Here is a 20,348-nt window from a genome sequence, read left to right as displayed (position 1 = left end):
CCTTACAAATAATTGTATGTGTGGGGTACAGAGATGAGGCAGTCATGAAAAAATCATGTTAAACACTTTTATTGCACACAGATTGAGTCCATGCAATTTATTAGGTGACTTGTTAAGCAAATTATTACTCCTGAACTTATGTAGGCTTGCCAAAACAAAATGGTTGAATAGTTATTGACTCAAGATATTTCAGCTTTTCATTTTTTATTCCACTTTGACATTATGGGGAATTGTGTGTAGGCCAGTGACAAAAACAATCAAAATGTAATTGATTTTTAATTCAGGCTGTAACACAACAACATGTTGAAAAAGTCCAGGGTTGTGAATTCTTTCTGAAGACACTGTATGTACTTACATCACATATTGATTTAAACTGCGTATTGGCTTGACCTGCTTCGGTGAACCACAGTGTTGATTAGTGTAACAGACAGTGTCAGTGACCTCACCTCTCAGTGCTCCTGCTTTATTTGAACAGGTTTCTTCTCTGATGGTTTCTATGCTGCAGGGCCAGTGTGTAACCGGACTTGGGATGGGTGGCTGTGCTGGGACGACACAGAGGCAGGCTTCACTTCAGAGCAGTACTGCCCTGACTACTTCCAGGACTTTGACCCCTCAGGTAACCTCCGAAGCCCACGAAGATTGTGGCTGCTATCAGTGTAATTGTCTGCATCATTTCCAATTTCCCATATATAGTTTTTTGTAAATATATATTATTTAAAGATATTTTTATATATTTTCCTTTTTTATTATTTTCCTCTAACCCTACCATCCCTCCCCTGATTAGAGTAAACTAATGGACAACAATACTTAGGCGTCCACTTCCAGCCTATACATACTACCTACATTTCACGGACCGTATATATTACATTAGTTATCCTTTGTTTGTTTTTAGTCCCAGCCTACAGCTACCCTCAACCCCTCCCATCTATCTCTGAAGACCATCCAGTTTTCCATTGTGCTGTGATGTTTCACAGAAGTTCTGAAGCTTGTATTTCTCATAGTTTCTACAGATTGTAAATTTAAGATAAACACATTTGCTAAGAGTATTATTATATTACTGATCGATTGACTATGATTATCAAATCACCCAGCAGCGCTATTTGTAGAGTTGGCTAAATGTTGAATTTTTTTCAGCTATTCCTGAACCTGCGATCAAAAACAAGCTACAAATGAGCAGTACCGAAACAAGTGATCTAATGATTCTGTCTCTTCTTTTTTATTTATCACAATTGTGACTGACCGCCTTGATTCGGTCTAATGTAGCAAAAATTGAAATTGTGTTATATCATACACTGCATTTGAGAAACAATGGGAAAGTAATTATGCTTTGAAAGTTGATAAACTTATAACCTCACTTTTGAGAAAATGGTCTTTGAATGTTTTAGTACCTACAGGAGAGGTCTTTGTCTACACCCATTCAGCATCGTTCACACCCTCTTAACCTCTAGCGTCGAGCAAACCCGTAGCCGGGAGCGTAATCGTTAGCCTCAAGCTCATTACCATAACGCAACGTTAACTATTCATGAAAATCGCAAATGAAATGAAATAAATATATTCACTCACAAGCTTAGCCTTTTGTTAACAACACTGTCATCTCAGATTTTCAAAATATGCTTTTGAACCATAGCTACACAAGCATTTGTGTAAGTATTGATAGCCTAGCATAGCATTAAGCCTAGCATTCAGCAGGCAACATTTTCACAAAAACAAGAAAAGCATTCAAATATAATCATTTACCTTTGAAGAACTTCGGATGTTTTCAATGAGGAGATTCTCAGTTAGATAGCAAATGTTAATTTTTCCAAAAATATTATTTGTGTAGGAGAAATCGCTCCGTTTTGTTCATCACGTTTGGCTAAGAAAAAAATCTGAAAATGCAGTCTCTACAACGCCAAACTTTTTACCAAATTAACTCCATAATATCGACAGAAACATGGCAAAAGTTGTTTAGAATCAATCATCAAGGTGTTTTTCACATATCTATTCGATGATAAATAATTTGTGGCAATTGGGTTTCTCCTCGGAAGATGCAGCTGGAGATTACGCAATAATTGCGATGGAGGACACCAAGCGACCACCTGGTTGGTATATGTAGTGTAAAATGGTCAATCTTCCAATGATATGCCTACAAATACGTCACAATGCTGTCGACACTATGGGGAAACGACAGAAAGTCTAAGCTCATTCGTGACCCATTCACAGCCATATAAGGACTCATTGGAACACAGCGCCTTCAAAATCTGGGGCACTTCCTGTTTGAAATGTCATCTTGGTTTCACCTGTAGCATCAGTTCTGTGGCACTCACAGACAATATCTTTGCAGTTTTTGAAACATCAGAGTGTTTTCTTTCCAAAGCTGTCAAGTATATGCATAGTCGAGCATCTTTTCGTGACAAAATATCGCGCTTAAAACGGGAACGTTTTTTTATCCAATAATGAAATACCGCCCCCAGAGTTTAAGCTTTATACCCACCCATCTCTTTAAGGATTAATCCGAGCGTTCTGTCCCAACAACAACAGTCAAGCACCCAAGCTAACTGGCTAATGTTAGCTAGCTTTCTACCAACTTCCAGATACAAATGAGAGAACAGCTCACTGACCATTTTACTCGCCCTAGCAGAGCTGGTTAGGCTGTTTTTGTGGTATCCACAGCATTGGTGACTGCAACTGTGCTGCTGGCAACAATTTTTCTTTTGCCAGCGTTTACTGACACCGACCATAATCAACGGGTGTTGAGCTTTCGTAAATTCCTCAGTTATTCTGCACTCTGGCACAGTCAGACGAGAGTGCTCTGAAAAATCAGAGTAGATAGCCAGAGCGAATTTACCAGCTGGCTGTCAACAGTTGTTGCAGTGACATTCTAATGAAATGGTTACTTGCATAGTGGAGTCTTTTGTTAAGACATGTAGCTAGCTAGGTAAACAACAAACCATAATCCCAACTCATGACGTTACAGCCCTGTATGAATCTGCAGAGAGCTAACCAACCAGGTTCAATATTAGCTAGCTAACATTAGGCTGTAACTAGCAAAAGCAAATTGTGCTGAGATACGAATAATAAGATCATACACGTAATTTTAGCCAGTGAGCCAGCCAGCTAACGTTAGCTAACTAGCTAACTGTACAATTTAACTTGAAATGAAAATGACTTTCTGTCAAAATTAGAAACTTGCAATATCTGAAAATGTAGCTAGCTAGACTATTTTACCCTGAATTCGGAGTAGATAGCCAGAGCGAATTTACATTTACCTATGTAGACAGGTCTGGTAGCATAAATCATATCTAATTTGGCTAACTTTCTATTAAAATATATTGTAGTGAAATCCTTTCTTTCTTTCGGTAAATATATACTGAGTACTTCACATTTGGAACATTTGATTGGTAAACTACACGGTAATGTAAAGGTTGTATTCTTTTTTTATTGTATTGTATTTCAAAATGTTGTTTGGTGAATCATGGATGACTCCATCATTTGTAACAAGTTTCTGTAAATAGTTTTTTGTTCGATGTTGAAGAGAAAAAAATATTTGGTGTATTTTTCCCTTTTTTCCATCCAGTTGGCTTTATTTTTAGAATATATTACACTTGATCTTTCATGAATAAATTGCTCCATTTCTTTTAGTTTTTCCTCGAACTTATTCTGTGCTTTCTGCGTCATGTTCTGTCTTAGAATACTTCTAAAATTGCAGACTCAGGGTGTTCCAGTTCAGTGGTACCAAGTAGATATGCCGTACTAATAAACCTCAGGATTTTGTTCTAGCCCAGCACTAGCACATCTGTTTCAAATTATAATCTAATCATGGTCATAAATCTGGACCACGACCAGTTTTAATCAGTGTGTTAGTGCTGGGCTGGAACAAAGGCCTGCACACCATGACAAATCAAATCACATTTTATTTGTCACATGCTTTGTAATCCACAGGTGTAGACGAACAATGAAAGGCTTACTAACTAACGGGTCCTTTTCCAACAATGCAGGGTTAAAGATAAAGATAAAAATAAATACATTGAAATAGTGACACAAGGAATAAATACACAGTGAATAACGAATAACAATAAACGATAAAAATAAAGAGTTAATATAACATGGCTATGTACTGGGAGTACTAGTACCGAGTTAATTTTCAGAGGTACGAGGTAATTGAGGTAGCTATATGTAAGGGTAAAGTGACTAGGCAACAGGATAGAAAATACACAATAGCAGCAGGGTATGTGGTGAGTGTGAAAGTGCGTGTGAGTGTGTGTGTGGCGTCAGTATGCATGTGTGCATGTGTTATGTGTGTGGGTGTATGTAGTGTGTATGTGTGTGTAGGGGGTGTCAGTGTAAGTATATGTGACTGTGTGGGTAGAGTCTAGTCAAGTGATTGGGTCTTAATGTAGACAGCAGCCTCTCTGAGTTAGTGATTCCTGTTACATATAGATAACATTATATGAGGTGGCATTGTTTAAAGTGGCTAGTGATACATATACTGTATTACATCAATTTTTTCATTATTAAAGTGGCTAGAGTTGAGTCAGTATGTTGACAGCAGCCACTCAATGTTAGTGATGGCTGTTTAACAGTCTGATGGCCTTGAGAGGAAAGCTGTTTTTCAGTCTCTCGGTCCCAGCTTTGATTCACCTGTACTGACCTAGCCTTCTGGATGGTAGTAGTGGTGTGAACAGTCAGTGGCTCGGGTGGTTGATGTCCTTGATGGTCTTTTTGGCCTTCCTGTGACATCGGGTGCTATAGGTGTCATGGAGGGCAGGTAGTTTGACCCCGGTGATGCATTGTGCAGACCGCTCTACCCTCTGGAGAGCCTTGCGGTTGAGGGCGGTCTAGTTGCCGTACCAGGCTGTGACACAGCCTGACAGGATGCTCTCAATTGTGCATCTGTAAAAGTTTGTCAGGGTTTTGGGTGATATTCCAAATTTATTCAGCTTCCTGAGGTTGATGAGGCACTGTTGTGCCTTCATCACCACACTGTCTGTGTGAGTGGACCAGTTCAATTTGCCTGTGATGTGTACGCCAAGGAACTTAAAACGTTCCAACTTCTCCACTGCTGTCCCTTCGATGTGGATAGGAGGGTGCTCCCTCTGCTGTTTCCTGAAGTCCACGATCATCTCCTTTGTTTTGTTGACGTTGAGTGAGAGGTTGTTTTCCTGACACCACACTCCGAGTGCCCTCACCTCCTCCCTGTAGGCTGTCTCGTCGTTGTTGGTAATCAAGCCCAATACTGTTGTGTCGTCTGCAAACTTGATGATTGAGTTGGAGGCGTGCATGGCCATGCAGTCATGGGTGAACAGGGAGTACAGGAGGGGGCTGAGCACGCACTCTTGTGGGGCCCCAATGTTGAGGGTCAACGAAGTGGAGATGTTGTTTCCTAAATTCACCACCTGGGGGCGGCACGTCAGCAAGTCCAGGACCCAATTGCACAGTGTGGGGTTGAGACTCAGGGCCTCCAGCTTGATGTTGAGCTTGTAGGGTACTATGGTGTTGAATGCTGAGCTATAGTCAATGAACAGTATTCTTACATAGGTATTCCTCTTGTCCAGATGGGATAGGGCAGTGTGCAGTGTGATGGCTATTGCGTCGTCTGTGGACCTGTTGGGGCGGTATGGAAACTGAAGTGTGTCTAGGGTGGCTAGATATGATCTTTGACTATTCTCTCAAAGCACTTCATGATTACAGAAGTGAGTGCTATGGGGCGGTAGTCATTTAGTTCAGTTATCTTTGCCTTCTTTGGTACAGGAACAATGTCATGTTCTGTCTTAGAGTACTTCTAAAATTGCAGATTTAGGGTGTTCCAGTTCAGTGGTACCAAGTAGATATGCTGTACTAATAAACCGCAGGATTTTGTTCTAGCCCAGCACGAGCACATCTGTTTCAAATTATAATCTAATCATAGTCATAAATCTGGACCACGACCAGTTTTAATCCGTGTGTTAGTGCTGGGCTGGAACAAGGGCCTGCACATCATGTCAAATCAAATCACATTTTATTTGTCACATGCTTTGTAATCCACAGGTGTAGACGAACAATGAAAGGCTTACTAACTAACGGGTCCTTTTCCAAAAATGCAGGGTTAAAGATAAAGATAAAAATAAATACATTGAAATAGTGACACAAGGAATAAATACACAGTGAATAACGAATAACAATAAACGATAAAAATAAAGAGTTAATATAACATGGCTATGTACTGGGAGTACTAGTACCGAGTTAATTTTCAGAGGTACGAGGTAATTGAGGTAGCTATATGTAAGGGTAAAGTGACTAGGCAACAGGATAGAAAATACACAATAGCAGCAGGGTATGTGGTGAGTGTGAAAGTGCGTGTGAGGCGTCAGTATGCATGTGTGCATGTGTTATGTGTGTGGGTGTATGTAGTGTGTATGTGTGTAGGGGGTATCAGTGTAAGTATATGTGACTGTGTGGGTAGAGTCTAGTCAAGTGATTGGGTCTTAATGTAGACAGCAGCCTCTCTGAGTTAGTGATTCCTGTTACATATAGATAACATTATATGAGGTGGCATTGTTTAAAGTGGCTAGTGATACATATACTGTATTACATCAAGTTTTTCATTATTAAAGTGGCTAGAGTTGAGTCAGTATGTTGACAGCAGCCACTCAATGTTAGTGATGGCTGTTTAACAGTCTGATGGCCTTGAGAGGAAAGCTGTTTTTCAGTCTCTCGGTCCCAGCTTTGATTCACCTGTACTGACCTAGCCTTCTGGATGGTAGTAGTGGTGTGAACAGTCAGTGGCTCGGGTGGTTGATGTCCTTGATGGTCTTTTTGGCCTTCCTGTGACATCGGGTGCTATAGGTGTCATGGAGGGCAGGTAGTTTGACCCCGGTGATGCATTGTGCAGACCGCTCTACCCTCTGGAGAGCCTTGCGGTTGAGGGCGGTCTAGTTGCCGTACCAGGCTGTGATACAGCCCGACAGGATGCTCTCAATTGTGCATCTGTAAAAGTTTGTCAGGGTTTTGGGTGCTCGAATTTCGTCTACCTTGTTTTCAAGAGACTGGACATTGGCTAGTAGTATACTCGGGAGTGGTGTGCGATGTGCACGTCTACGGAACCTGACCATGTGGCCTCTTCATCTGCCACTTCTGCGGCATCATTGTTTTGGATCAACTACTGGAATTAGCTCCATTGTCCTGGGTGGTGGTCCGAACAGAGGATCTGCTTCGGGAAAGTCGTATTCCTGGTCGTAATGTTGGTAAATTGACGTTGCTCTTATATCCCATAGTTATTCCCGGCTGTATGTAAAAAGACTTAAGATTTCCTGGGGTAACAATGTAAGAAATAATAAATACAAAAATGAAATACTGCATAGTTTCCTAAGAACTCGAAGTGTGTGTACATAGTCAGTGCAGGAGAGTTTGTGCAAAAAAAGTGTATGTGTGTGTTGGAGTGTCAGTGTAGTATGTGTGAGTGTGTGGGTCAAGTCCAGTGTGTGTGCATAGAGTCAATGCCAGAGAGTTAGTGCAAGAACGGGTCAATGCAGGTAGTCTGTGTAGCCATCTGATTAGCTATTTAGCAGTGGGGGTAGAAACTATTCACAGTCCCAGACTTGGTGCACTGTTTTTTTTTATTTAACTAGGCAGTTCAAACAAGAACACATTCTTATTTACAATGTCGGCCTACCCCGGCCAAACCCTAACTACGCTGGGCCAATTGTGTGCCGCCCTATTGAACTCCCAATCACAGCCGGTTGTGATACAGCCTGGAATCGTACCAGGGTCTGTAGTGAAACTTCTAGCACTGAGATGCAGTGCCTTAGACCGCTGCATCACTCTGGAGCCCAAGTAGTGCATTCTGTGTGGTAGCAGAAAGAACAGTCAATGGCTTGAGTAGCTGGAGTCTTTGAACATTTTTGGGGTCTTCCTCTGACGCCTGGTACAGAGGTCCTGGATGGCAGGGAGCTTGGCCCCAGTGATGTACTGGGGCGTACTCACCACCCTCTGTAGAGCCTTGCAGTTTCCATACCAAGGGTGATGCAGCCAGTCAATGGTGCAGCTCTAGAACTTTTTGAGGATCTAAGGGTCCATGCCAAATATTTTCAGCCTCCCACACAGTTGTGGCCCAATCACAACTGTATAGGTGTGTGTTGACCATGTTAATTCCTTAGTGATGTGGACACCAAGGAACTTGAAGCTCTCTACCCGCTCCACTACAGCCCCATCGATGTGGATGGGGGCGTGCTCTCTCCTGTAGTCCACGATCAGCTCCTTTGTCTTGCTGACAATGAGGGAGAGGTTGTTGTCCTGGCACCACACTGCCAGGTCCCTAACATCCTCCCTATAGGCTGCCTCTCCAGGACGGATCAAATGCCTTTTCCAATGTACTTTCCTTTGTAATCAAGCCCTAGAGCAGGGATGCGCAACCGTCTTCCTGGAGATCTACTGTCCTGTAGGTTTTCAGTCCAACCCTAATTTAGCGTATCTGATTCATGCTAGTTTTTAAGGTCTTGTTGAGCAGCTAATAAGTAGAATCAGGTGTGTTAGGGTTGGACTGAAAACCCACAGGACGGTAGATCTCCAGGAAGAGGTTTGGGCAGCCCTGCCCTAGAGGCTTCAGAAGCCTTGTTGCTTTAAAAGCACTTGCAAATTATATTACTTCGAGGAAAGATGACTTCAGAAAAAGTAACTTCAAGTCTGCATTTTGAAGACTGTATTTGATGTGTTTATAGATTCATCTACTTACATTTTGATGTAATGCTCTACAGAATTGGTGACAAAAATATGCAGTGACAACGGCCACTGGTTTCTGCATCCCGAGAGCAACCGAACATGGACCAACTACACACGATGCAACGAGCATACTAATGAAGGCAGAATGGTACGTTGCGGTACAAAAAACAACAACTCTCAAAAATGGATGTTCCTTTAATTTAAACGCAAGTGCTTGCTGTCTGTGAGGAATGTCACTTTGACCTCCTGCAGAAACTTTCAGATGGCTATTTTGATTGAATGGACATTAAGTACTTGCAAATACTCTTTGCTCTTTGATTATCAGGGCTATGGGACTTGCATTATAATTTTGTATTGATTCATCAATGCATTGCCATTATATAGCTGGGTTTAGGGAGTTCAGAACACATACAGTAATATGCTAGGGCAATATGAGGCTTATTGTGTCTATTCTCTTTCAGACTGCCATGAATTTATTCTACTTGGCCCTCATCGGTCATGGCTTATCCCTGACATCCCTATTAATTTCCCTGGGAATATTTTTCTATTTCAAGTGAGTATAAATGAACCAAACAATAGAACAAGATTGAATATTCAAAGGTTTTGTTCCTGGATCTGTTATTAGACACGGACAGTTGATGCCAAATTACTTTCGGTTTTTAACGCCGCAATGAAAAAGTCTACACCTTTTCCCCTTTCGTGTAGGAGTTTAAGTTGTCAACGAATCACTCTCCACAAAAACCTCTTCTTCTCCTTTGTATTGAACTCGGTCATTACCATCATCTGGCTGACCGCTGTGGCGAATAACCAGGAGCTGGTACAAAGAAACCCTGTAAGTGGATGGGTGGGTGGGTGGGTGGATGGATGGATATTATGTGATTGATCATTTTATATGTGTATTATGATGTGTATATTTTACAGCCACACACCAATGCAATGGCAGTATACACACTGCTAATTTGCTGCTGCCTTTAGAGATATTCAAAGAGTAAAGCACAGAAGAACTGCATGTGCAACATCCTTATTTTCTTTTTTTCCAGACAAGCTGTAAAGTGTCCCAGTTTATCCATCTTTATCTTTTTGGTTGCAACTATTTCTGGATGCTTTGTGAAGGGATATACCTGCACACCCTCATCGTTGTTGCTGTGTTTGCTGAGAAACAGCACTTGATGTGGTACTATCTTCTCGGCTGGGGTAGGTTTTTGGGGATACCCCTGTATACCCGTATATGATTTTGATGTGAAGTTTGGATGTTATTTCATGGAAGTAACATTGTTTGTCACGGACAATGGATGTCTGTTGTTTTTCAGGCTTTCCTCTAATTCCAGCATCTATACATGCAATCGCTCGCAGTTACTACTACAATGACAAGTGAGTTTACGTTCAGATACTGTATTTTGTACCACAATTGTTTTCAGTGAATGTATCATTTCTTCAACTACAAGCTATTCATACAGCATAATACATCTTGCTGTAATTAGTTTCTATTACAGCTACAAGTATTCCCTACCATGTATCCATTGCCTATTAGAATCCTGTTGGCACACTTCTAGAGCTTTCAATCCAATTTTATGAATATGTTTCCTGTAAGCAGCTCTTGTAAAAATCTAATTTAAACCGTAAAAGAAGGTGGCAGACCCTGAATGCTAATTTGTCTCTTCCCCTCCTACAGTTGTTGGATAAGCTCCAACACTTCACTCCTCTACATAATCCATGGGCCCATCTGTGCTGCTCTGTTGGTAAGTCTGTAGTACATTTAGGTACATGCAAATACTATCTATATTCCTGCTTCTCTTGAGTGCAAACTTAAGTGGAAAGGGGTTGCAGTGTTCAAGGATGTTGTTTTCATTTTTGTTGCCTTACCTTGAACGTAGTCTATGGACAAAAAGAGACCACACTTTGTTTTTGTTCAACTAGCCCAGGAAACAAATATCTAGATAAGTAATTTCACAGAACTATCCTGTAGGTTGATAGATTAGTGACCCGCCCATTAGTCATTCGGCAGAACAACGTGCCTTTGGCATTCTAGGAATGACCTGATAAAACCATTGGTCTGACTTCAAAGGAAACCGGACAATCAAGCATCTTCTTGTAGTTTGCAATTATTTTCTTTGGGTCCAATCTGGTATAGAGCTGCATGTCTTATCAGATGTGCTGATGTTTCTTTACTTTGAGGAATTCTGCCTGATTTCTCCTTGTTTAGTCAATTTGAGAATTATAATGAATGTTATGTTAATCTGCTCTCCAGTAATAAACTCATCCGTGGTTCAGAAACGTATGTATTACCCATAATGCACAATTTTATGATATCAAGAAGTAAACACACTATTGCTTACAGTCGTGAACAGTATTCCTTGTTTTTTATGTATGGTGATTGAGGGTTCTTTGGATAAACATATCCTCTCAATGGCTATATTCTGACAAATGTGGCCTTTTCCTCTCTCTATATCCTTCAAGGTGAACCTGTTCTTCCTGTTGAACATTGTGCGTGTCCTGATCACCAAGCTGAAGGTGACCCACCAGGCTGAGTCCAGTCTCTACATGAAGGCGGTGCGCGCCACCCTGATTCTGGTACCTCTCCTGGGGATCCAGTACGTCCTGTTGCCCTACAAACCAGAGGGACGGGTCTCCTCTGAGATCTACGACTACATCATGCACATCTTAATGCATTATCAGGTAAGACTATCTACTATCATATGTGAGCTAGTTACCCTAGCTCACATATGACTATAACATTATACATTTATAGGCTTACAGTAATGTATCTTTCATGTTTCCAACCAAGGTTAGGGTGACTTTCGTGTATGTTGTACATGGTAATTTGGCAGATGTTCTTGTCCAGAGTGACATACTGTCGGTAAGTGCATACTAAGGTGTCTGGGGGAGAAAAAGAGAACCATACCCCTTCTGAAGTAAGCAGCAGTAACGTTCCCATTGCCACAATAAAACTGAAGTAGTCATCTGCAGCCACCGTCTCTTATTATTGGATTAAGACCAGGTCGGCGCCTTATTAGCCTTTGACTCCCGTGTCTTTATCTCATGGCCTGTGGAAGAAAGTATATGTCATTGTCTGGCAGGGGAGGAGGAGGGTTGAATGCTGCAACTCATGATGAGGTACAGTCAGTGCCTTCTGGTGCCAGGCTGAATCAGCTCAATAAATAATACATTACAATGCCTTTCTCTGTCCCTACTCTCTCTCTCTGTACCTCTCTCTCACCCTAGTTTTACATGCTCCTCGAACAGTCCGCTGCCAAAATGCATCAAAGTTGGCAAAATCAGCCCCACGGCTTGACTGTTTTGGGTGTTTGAGAGCTTGAGACATTCTCCCAGGGCGTTAAAGCGATGGGTTTATAACCGATATGCAGTGACTGGGCTCCTTTGTTTGGTTTATTTTCTCAGGGTCTGCTGGTAGCCACCATCTTCTGCTTCTTCAACGGAGAGGTAAGATTCTGACCCACATTAATTTATAGGTTTTCTGAAATCCCAGATATAGAATTTTAGGTCGGAGGATTCCCTTGCAGCTTATTCACAGGACATTTTGGGACCTTTTCAGAAATGTTGCGACCCTCTCCTCCCCTGTACATTTGAGTCCTCAGTTGCCTGTGCGATCAAGCCAAGGTTAGGCAACTTCCTCTGTGCAAACCCTCCCCGAGAGGTGACCTGACCTGGGGATGCATCTGGGGAAGTTGACCTTCCAGAACATTTCATGGGAGCTTGTGGGCCTCTGGAGATTATTCTCTCAGATTGAAGATCATTAAAGCATTGGCAGGCATCCAGAGACAGTCACGGGACAGTCCATAGAGTGGTATGAGCAGTGCCGATTTGATTTATTAGGATCCCCATTAGCCGATAGCCAATAGCGATAGCTCGTCTTCCTGGGGTCTGACGTATAACAAAAAATACATTAGAGACAAAATACTTAACAATTTACATACATTTAAAAACATTAACATGTAGTGTGTGTATGCATCTGTCAGTTACACATACAGTTGAAGTCGGACGTTTACATACACCTTGGGGGGGGGGGGGTCCGGTTACCGTTCAGTCTTCTCCAATCCTTCCGGCGATTGTCCGCTGAGAGAGACAGGGCCATTCGCGGTCAGGCCACTATTACCGTTGCAGACTCCTTGTCTATCCATTCAAAAGACAAGGATAGAGAAAGGGACACCATCACAGAAAATGTCCACCAAGCAGAGGTATGCATAATGAAGAGAAACCATTTACGGTTTGAGACTTATTAGCACTCTGATTTGTCCCCTATATACAGTTGAAGTCAGAAGTTTACATACACCTTAGCCAAATACATTTCAACTCAGCTTTTCACAATTCCTGACATTTAATCCTAGTAAAAATTCCCTGTCTCAGGTCAGTCAGGGTCATCACTTTATTTTAAGAATGTTAAATGTCAGAATAATAGTAGAGAGAATTATTTATTTCAGCTTCACATTCCCACATTCCCAGTGGGTCAGAAGTTTACATACACTCGATTAGTATTTGATAGGATTGCCAATAAATTGTTGAACTTCCACAAGCTTCCCACAAAAAGTTGGGTGAATTTTGGCCCATTCCTCCTAACAGAGCTGGTGTAACTGAGTCAGGTTTGTAGGCCTCCTTGCTCGCACACGCTTTTTCAGTTCTGCCCACACATTTTCTATGGGATTGAGGTCAGGGCTTTGTGAGGGCCACTCCAATACCTTGACTTTGTTGTCCTTAAGCCATGTTGCCACAACTTTGGAAGTATGTTTGGGGTCATTGTCCATTTGTGACCAAGCTTTAACTTCCTGACTGATGTCTTGAGATGTTGCTTCAATATATCCACATCATTTTCCTTCCTCATATTGCCATCTATTTTGTGAAGTGCACCAGTCCCTCCTGCAGCAAAGCACCCCCACAACATGATATTGCCACCCCCGTAATTTACGGTTGGGATGGTGTTCTTCGGCTTGCAAGCCTCCCCCTTTTTCCTCCAAACATAACGATGGTCATTATGGCCAAGCAGTTCTATTTTTGTTTCATCAGACCAGAGATAAAGTTCTGGGATTGATTTGCACTTTTCGCACCAAAGTATGTTAATCTCTAGGAGACAGAACGTGTCTCCTTCTTGAGCGGTATGATGGTCCCATGGTGTTTATACTTGCGTACTATTGTTTGTACAGATGAACGTGCACCTTCAAGCATTTGGAAATTGCTCCCAAGGATGAACCAGACTTGTGGAGGTCTACAATTTTTTTTCTGAGGTCTTGGCTGATTTATTTAGATTTTCCCATAATGTCAAGCAAAGAGGCACTGAGTTTGAAGGTAGGCCTTGAAATACATCCACAGGTACACCTCCAATTCACTCAAATGATGTCAATTTGCCTATCAGAAGCTTCTAAAACCATTACATCATTTTTTGGAATTTTCCAAGCTGTTTCAAGGCACAGTCACTTAGTGTATGTAAACTTCTGACCCATTGGAATTGTGATGCAGTGAATTATAAGTGAAATAATCTGTCTGTAAACAATTGTTGAAAAAATTACTTGTGTCATGCGCAAAGTAGATGTCCTAACCGACTTGCCAAAACTATAGTTTGTTAACAAGAAATTTGTGGGGTGGTTGAAAAACAAGTTTTAATGACTCCAACCTAAGTGTATGTAAACTTCCGACTTCAACTGTACTTGTCAGTACATACACACAACAAGTAGGTCACATGGGGGAGAGGCTGTGTTGCTTTATTTGTTTTTTGAAACCAGGTTTGCTGTTCACTTACGCTATATAAGATGGAAGGGAGTTCTATGCACTCATGACTCTGCGTAATACTATACGTTTCCTTGAATTGAGAGGGTTTCTTACCAAATGTGTTATTTGTGTTTGGATTAGGGTTGCTTTATGTAACAGATGAAGTGGTCAAGGGTTAATATGGTAATTGTGAATGCCTGGAAGATGGCCAGGAAAACACTGTGTGAGGATATGGTCTTGCAATTAGGGTTCATTCATTACTAGTAATTTATTACTAAATGTATTGATTTATTTTCTGTGTGCTGAATCTTATGGTCAACATCGTGTCTTGGTAGGTGCAAGGGGTTCTGAGGAGACATTGGAACCAGTACCGTATCCAGTTTGGAAGCACCTTCGCCCACTCAGATGCCATGCGGTCTGCCTCGTACACTGCTTCGTCCATCACCGAGGTCCAGGGCTGCTACAGCATCGACAGCCACACAGAACACTTGAACGGCAAGGGGGCCTGCCTCGACATCGAGACCTCCATCTTAAAATCAGAGAACCCGTTCGCCTGAGGATAGGATGACTCTTTTTCGGAATGGTGGGGAAGGGGAGGCTGCAGTTTGTTACTAGGTTTCCTGGGTTAACCGAGGGAGGGGAGAAATAAGGGATTAACAACAGAAACGTTTGGCCACTTGTATACGCACTGGGGAAAAAAATGTTTTTTTTACCTTTGATTAACACATTGAAATGGGCACTTAATTGTTTTATCAGCTTAGTGAGAATCACTTTTTGCGAAACTTTTTCAAGTATCCATGTATGAAGCTTCTTTGCTGCTTTTCAGAGGAAGCCAAATGTTTATATTCTGGTAATTTATCTTAAAGCATTCAAGTGTTACGCAGTCCTTTTAACATGACTGTACATAAACAATGTAAAAAGGAGGTTTGACAATCCAAATTAAGATATTATCAGTTCAGATAAAGCCTGGGTGTTTGCCCAAAAGTATTATTTGTGATATGCCAAGCCAAGAACCACCCTTGTCGGCTATTTTTATACACAACAATTAATGCCACTAAGAACTAGGCTCTCTGAGGCTATTATCTGTGTTTCTCTAGCTGAATTTAAGCTCAAGTTAAGGGCAAAGTTACACAGATATACAGTGCAGTCCCATGTTGGTAGTTAATAACTTTTGAAAAGGTACATGCTTTACCATTATCAACTATCGTCATTTATGCCAATATCTGTCCTGTACAACTGAATGTTACTTCAATTATGAAGTTTGGTTCTGGCACTGTTTTAAATCTATGGAATAAATATTTATAGGTTAAACCTTACATTCCCCTCAGTGGCAAAGGGTAAAACATAGTGTTTATTGTAATATATGTCTGGCACATACTGTATGTTCATATATTCTAAATTCCATATAATTTCCACTGTTCACTATCGGAATCATTCATGTGAATTTCACTACTTTTTAAATGATTGTTTTCATCCAAATGCTGGAAACGACTCACAATCAGATTATGTAAAGTATGTGGACACCCCTTCAAAATGAGTGGATTTTGCTATTTCAGCCACAACTGTTGCTGACAGGTGTATACAATCGAGCATGCAGCCATGCAATCTCCATAGACAAACATTGGCAGTAGAATGGCCCGTACTGAAGAACTCAGTGACTTTCAGCGTCGCATCGTCATAGGTTGCCACCTTTTCAAAGAGTCAGTTCGTCAAATTTCTGCCCTGCTTGAGCTGCCCCGGTCAACTGTAAGTGCTGTTATTGTGAAGTGGAAGCGTCTCAGAGCAACAACGGCTCAGTCGCGAAGTGGTAGGCCACACAAGCTCACAGAACGGGACTGCCTAGTGCTGAAGCCCTTTGTGAGTAAAAATTGTCTGTCCTCGGCTGTGACACTCACAACCGAGTTCCAACTACCTCTTGAAGCAATGTCAGCACAAGACCTGTTCGTCGGGAGCTTCGTGAAATGAGTTTCTATGGCTGAGCAGACGCAAACAAGCCTAAGATCACCATGTGCAATGCCAAGCGTCAGCTGGAGTGGTGTAAAGCTCACCACCATTGGACACTGGAGCAGTGGAAACACGTTCTCTGGAGTGATAAATCACACTTCACCATCTGGCAGTACGACGGACAAATCTAGGTTTTGTGGATGCCAGCAGAACGCCACCTGCCAGAATGCATAGTGCCAACTGTGAAGTTAGGTGGCGAAGGAACCATGTTTTTCATGGTTCGGGCTAGGCCCCTTAGTTCCAGTGAAGGGAAATCTTAACACTACAGCATACAATGACATTCTAGACGAATCTGTACTTCCAACTTTATGTCAACAGCTTCGGGAAGGCCCTTTCCTGTTTCAGCATGACAATGCCCCTGTGCACAAAGTGATACAGAAAAGGTTTATTGAGATCAATGTGGAAGAACTTGACTGGCCTGCACCTTGCCCTGACTTCAACCGCATCGAACACCTTTGGGATGAATTGGAACGCCAACTGCGAGCCAGGCCTAAATGCCCAACATCCGTGCCCAACCTCACTAATGCTCTTGTGGCTGAATGGGAGCAAGTCCCCGCAGCAATGTTCCAACATCTAGTGGAAAGCCTTCCCAGAAGAGTGCAAGGTGGACCAGCTACATATTAATGCCCATGATTTTGGAATGAGATGTTTGACAAGCAGGTGTCCACATACTTTTGTATGTTGTAAATCTTGCAGTGCAGAAATGCAATTAAGGTGAGTGCTTTATGTACATATACTGTATATATTTACACTGTATTTACGGGTGTATACGAGGCATTCAAATATGAAGCAGCTGTCATATAGAAGTGTGTGGGAGGTTGTCAGCAGGAAGTTGTTTTTTACAATTTTGATGCTTTTACTGATCATTAGCCATCGGACTGACATTCAAATGAATTGTCTCTGCCATTTCTGCTAGCTTTCCACAAGGGTACAAACAAAGCCATTCCTCCACTTTGCAATTGCACTCTGATAGAGGGTGAATGATGCCTGAATTGCATCTGTAAATTCCAGCAAGGAAAGTTGTTTTGGCCATCCCAGGCATCTACCACTTGAACATTATAATCATAATCATACAGTGAGCGTTGGTAACTAAACAGATACTATTACACAGCTCAAGTGTGTGTGTGTGTGTGTAGTGTGGCATGGAGACAAGAAGACATGTCAATACCAACTCTCAGATAAATCTCTATATTAGCTGCCAGTACTTCTGGCAAGTAAATTCCATGCATCCTGTTTCATAACATTTGTTAGAATGTGACGTGGACTGCAGGACAGTTTCTTATTAAAGAACTTAATGATATCTTAAAACTGTATTCAGAGGTGTTTTCATATTAGACGACTTTGACATTTGAAGTAGCACTTACTACGAAGAAAAGTATTTTCAAGGATAATGTCTGTATTGTATGTTAAAAATGTACTGTGTATATATATTTGGAAGTCTACACACCCTGACTCCACTTGACTGTATGGGTGTAATTTGTATGTGTTTTATTCTTTGGATGTGAAAATATATATTTGTGAAACATTCATTTTTCTTTGTTATTTTTTATATTCTCTATTTCAACAGAAAAAAATAAGATACACTGACGTTTTTTTTAATTTAATAGGAAAGTCACGTAATGTCAAGGTATTGTGACGTGGAATCTACGTGAAAAATACATTGGATTTTTAAAAATGTATCAATGTTAACTATTGTTTTGACATTTCAACATAGACAAACCCTGTATAAAATATGTTGAAATTGTATCTTTAAAAAAATGTCAGATTTTCAATGTTTTATCCACTATCAGAAAAATAAAGGGTTGGGTAGCATTGTTGGGCAGGATTGGGCAATATACAAATTGCTGACACTATTCAAACCAATGAACCAATGAACCAATTAACTTTAAAGCCATTTTTCTCAGAATCATCTTAATATCCTAAACTCTTGAAGTATCAATGTTTGAAGGAGAGGTATCTTCTGCTTGGATAGTTCCAACTGTTCCACTGACGTAGTCTGTCTTTAATTCCAGTTTGTCTACAAATGAATAATTGATTTGTTGGATTCACGTCTCCATCTCAACAAAAAATGTAAGTAAATTTATAGGACTAAATCAAATTCAACTTTATTTAAAGTCCATTTAAAGTTTGATTTGATTTAGTCCTATTTTTATACTTAGATTTTTGTTTCAGATGGATTTTTCTTATAATAATCCTGTCATGACCACACTGTTTATGAGTTCCCTACAGATTGTTTTAGAAACCAACAAAAAAGCTGAAAAATTCACTTAACAGGTGGGTGTTCATGGGAAATTTAAATTAAATTAGTGTTTGGGGTTTTAAGCAGGGTTTCTGTATAGCACTTTTTGTCATTGGCTGATGTAAAAAGGGCTTCATAAATACATTTGGTTGATTGAGTCTAGTTCTGCAGTCCTGCTGGTTTCAGTTACGTCCTCTGCACTCAATTGATCAATGAATTTTATTGATTGGCTGGAGAGTGCATGCTGGTGTGGGCATTGAGGACTGGAGCTGTGTACTGCTGGTTTACACAATGATTGGTAACTGACTGTCAGTCACATCATAGCTCTCATGAGCAGCTCTGCCTCTGTAGAGGTGGAATTGATTGGTACAGATTTTTGGGTCTTAACTTGAGACAGTTTTCTTCAGCAGCAGGAAATGTATGTTTTTTGGTAGAGTAAATCAAGTATTTTTAAAAGTGGAAATTGTGGAAATTACAAACTTTAAAAGCATTTTTGAATCTCAAATACACTACAAGTTTGCATTTCCTGCTGTGCAGAAAATTCTCAGCAACAAAATAGTGGTACAATTAAGATCCTACATCTGTAGTAACACATACTCAAGCTAGATGTACAGTAACGTACCAGCTTCCCACTTTCTTTATCAACAATGTGGATAGCCATTTTTTAAAGAATGGAACACTTGAACAGGTGATGTGACAAACAGAGAGTGCTTGACAAATGGAGAACAAGTGCCTTTCCTGCTACCCACAGGCTATTGTTTCACCGTATGTTTTATTGTAACCAGAGGAGTTGTGGGGGCTTCAACAACTTGGGCATGCGTCATTCTCTCTTTTTATGCCTACGGTAAAAATGGACTATTATGTGCTATTGACGGTTTTGAGCTAGTCAGTATTGGATTGTGCCAAAGGCAATAGGTAGATTTGAAGCATCACACTAACCAATCCAATCCAGTACTTTATGCAACTTTATTCAATTTTTATTAGCATTAGCCTAGTAAGTCATTGAGGACACGTTTCATTTCCCAATAACTTACTGGTTATTATTTCAGTTATTTGCAAATGGGATATGAATACAAGCCAAATGGAAGTCTAACAGTCAACTTAATATACCTCATGAGTTACAAAATGGTTCTCTGAACCTTATTTCTTGGGCAGACCATGCACTTGCTACAAATTATTCTAATTAGCTTTTTGAAACACTGTCATCAATGTAAGTTCCAGATGAAATCACTCTGCACAAGCACTGAGCATTGTCAAGCCGTTTCCTTGTATGTGTTCTCTCTTTCCATGCCTCGGGTATAATCAATCAAACGTGGAAAGAGAAGATAATACACATTGTCATATAGGTTTGCAATACAAAACCTGAATGATAATTCATGTTATGATCAATTGAACTTCACTGTGTGTGTGTGTGTGTGTGTGTGTGTGTGTGTGCGTGCGTGCGTGCGTGCGTGTGCGCGTCTGTACACGTTTTACTATATTTATGAGTACCAAAAGAATAGTAAACCAATTAAAATTCTGAGAATGTAGGATATTTTAAATGTCATCACTTGAAAAAAGGCTAATTTAGATTTAGCGGTTAGGTTTATGTTTTGGGTTAGAATTAGGGTTAGGGTTAGAATCACTGCTAGAAAGGGTTAATCTTCATTACACAAATAGTTATCTGAGGAGTTCAACAGTTCAACACCTTCCTACACAGACCTGGGTTCAA

General features: G+C 40.8%; 1 protein-coding gene across 2 annotated transcripts in view; it reads left to right on the top strand.

Moving 5' to 3' along the window:
- Positions 1-17,927, top strand: part of calcrla (calcitonin receptor like receptor a) — a 57,171-nt gene extending 39,244 nt beyond the window's left edge. For both annotated transcript variants that reach the window (XM_021578894.3, XM_021578895.3), the window contains exons 4-13: positions 506-616; positions 8,712-8,824; positions 9,138-9,229; positions 9,382-9,508; positions 9,717-9,870; positions 9,987-10,047; positions 10,349-10,415; positions 11,134-11,352; positions 12,076-12,117; positions 14,730-17,927. In XM_021578894.3, coding sequence (XP_021434569.1) covers positions 506-616; positions 8,712-8,824; positions 9,138-9,229; positions 9,382-9,508; positions 9,717-9,870; positions 9,987-10,047; positions 10,349-10,415; positions 11,134-11,352; positions 12,076-12,117; positions 14,730-14,951 — 1,208 coding nt within the window. In that variant the 3' untranslated portion in view covers positions 14,952-17,927. The remainder of the gene's footprint in view (positions 1-505; positions 617-8,711; positions 8,825-9,137; positions 9,230-9,381; positions 9,509-9,716; positions 9,871-9,986; positions 10,048-10,348; positions 10,416-11,133; positions 11,353-12,075; positions 12,118-14,729) is intronic.
- Positions 17,928-20,348: the final 2,421 nt, after the last annotated feature.

The sequence above is a fragment of the Oncorhynchus mykiss genome, chromosome 22 (assembly GCF_057628025.1).
Source record: "Oncorhynchus mykiss isolate SJ-2025 chromosome 22, ASM5762802v1, whole genome shotgun sequence".
In the NCBI taxonomy this organism is placed as follows: domain Eukaryota; kingdom Metazoa; phylum Chordata; class Actinopteri; order Salmoniformes; family Salmonidae; genus Oncorhynchus; species Oncorhynchus mykiss.
This window is presented reverse-complemented; position numbering and strand designations above follow the sequence as displayed.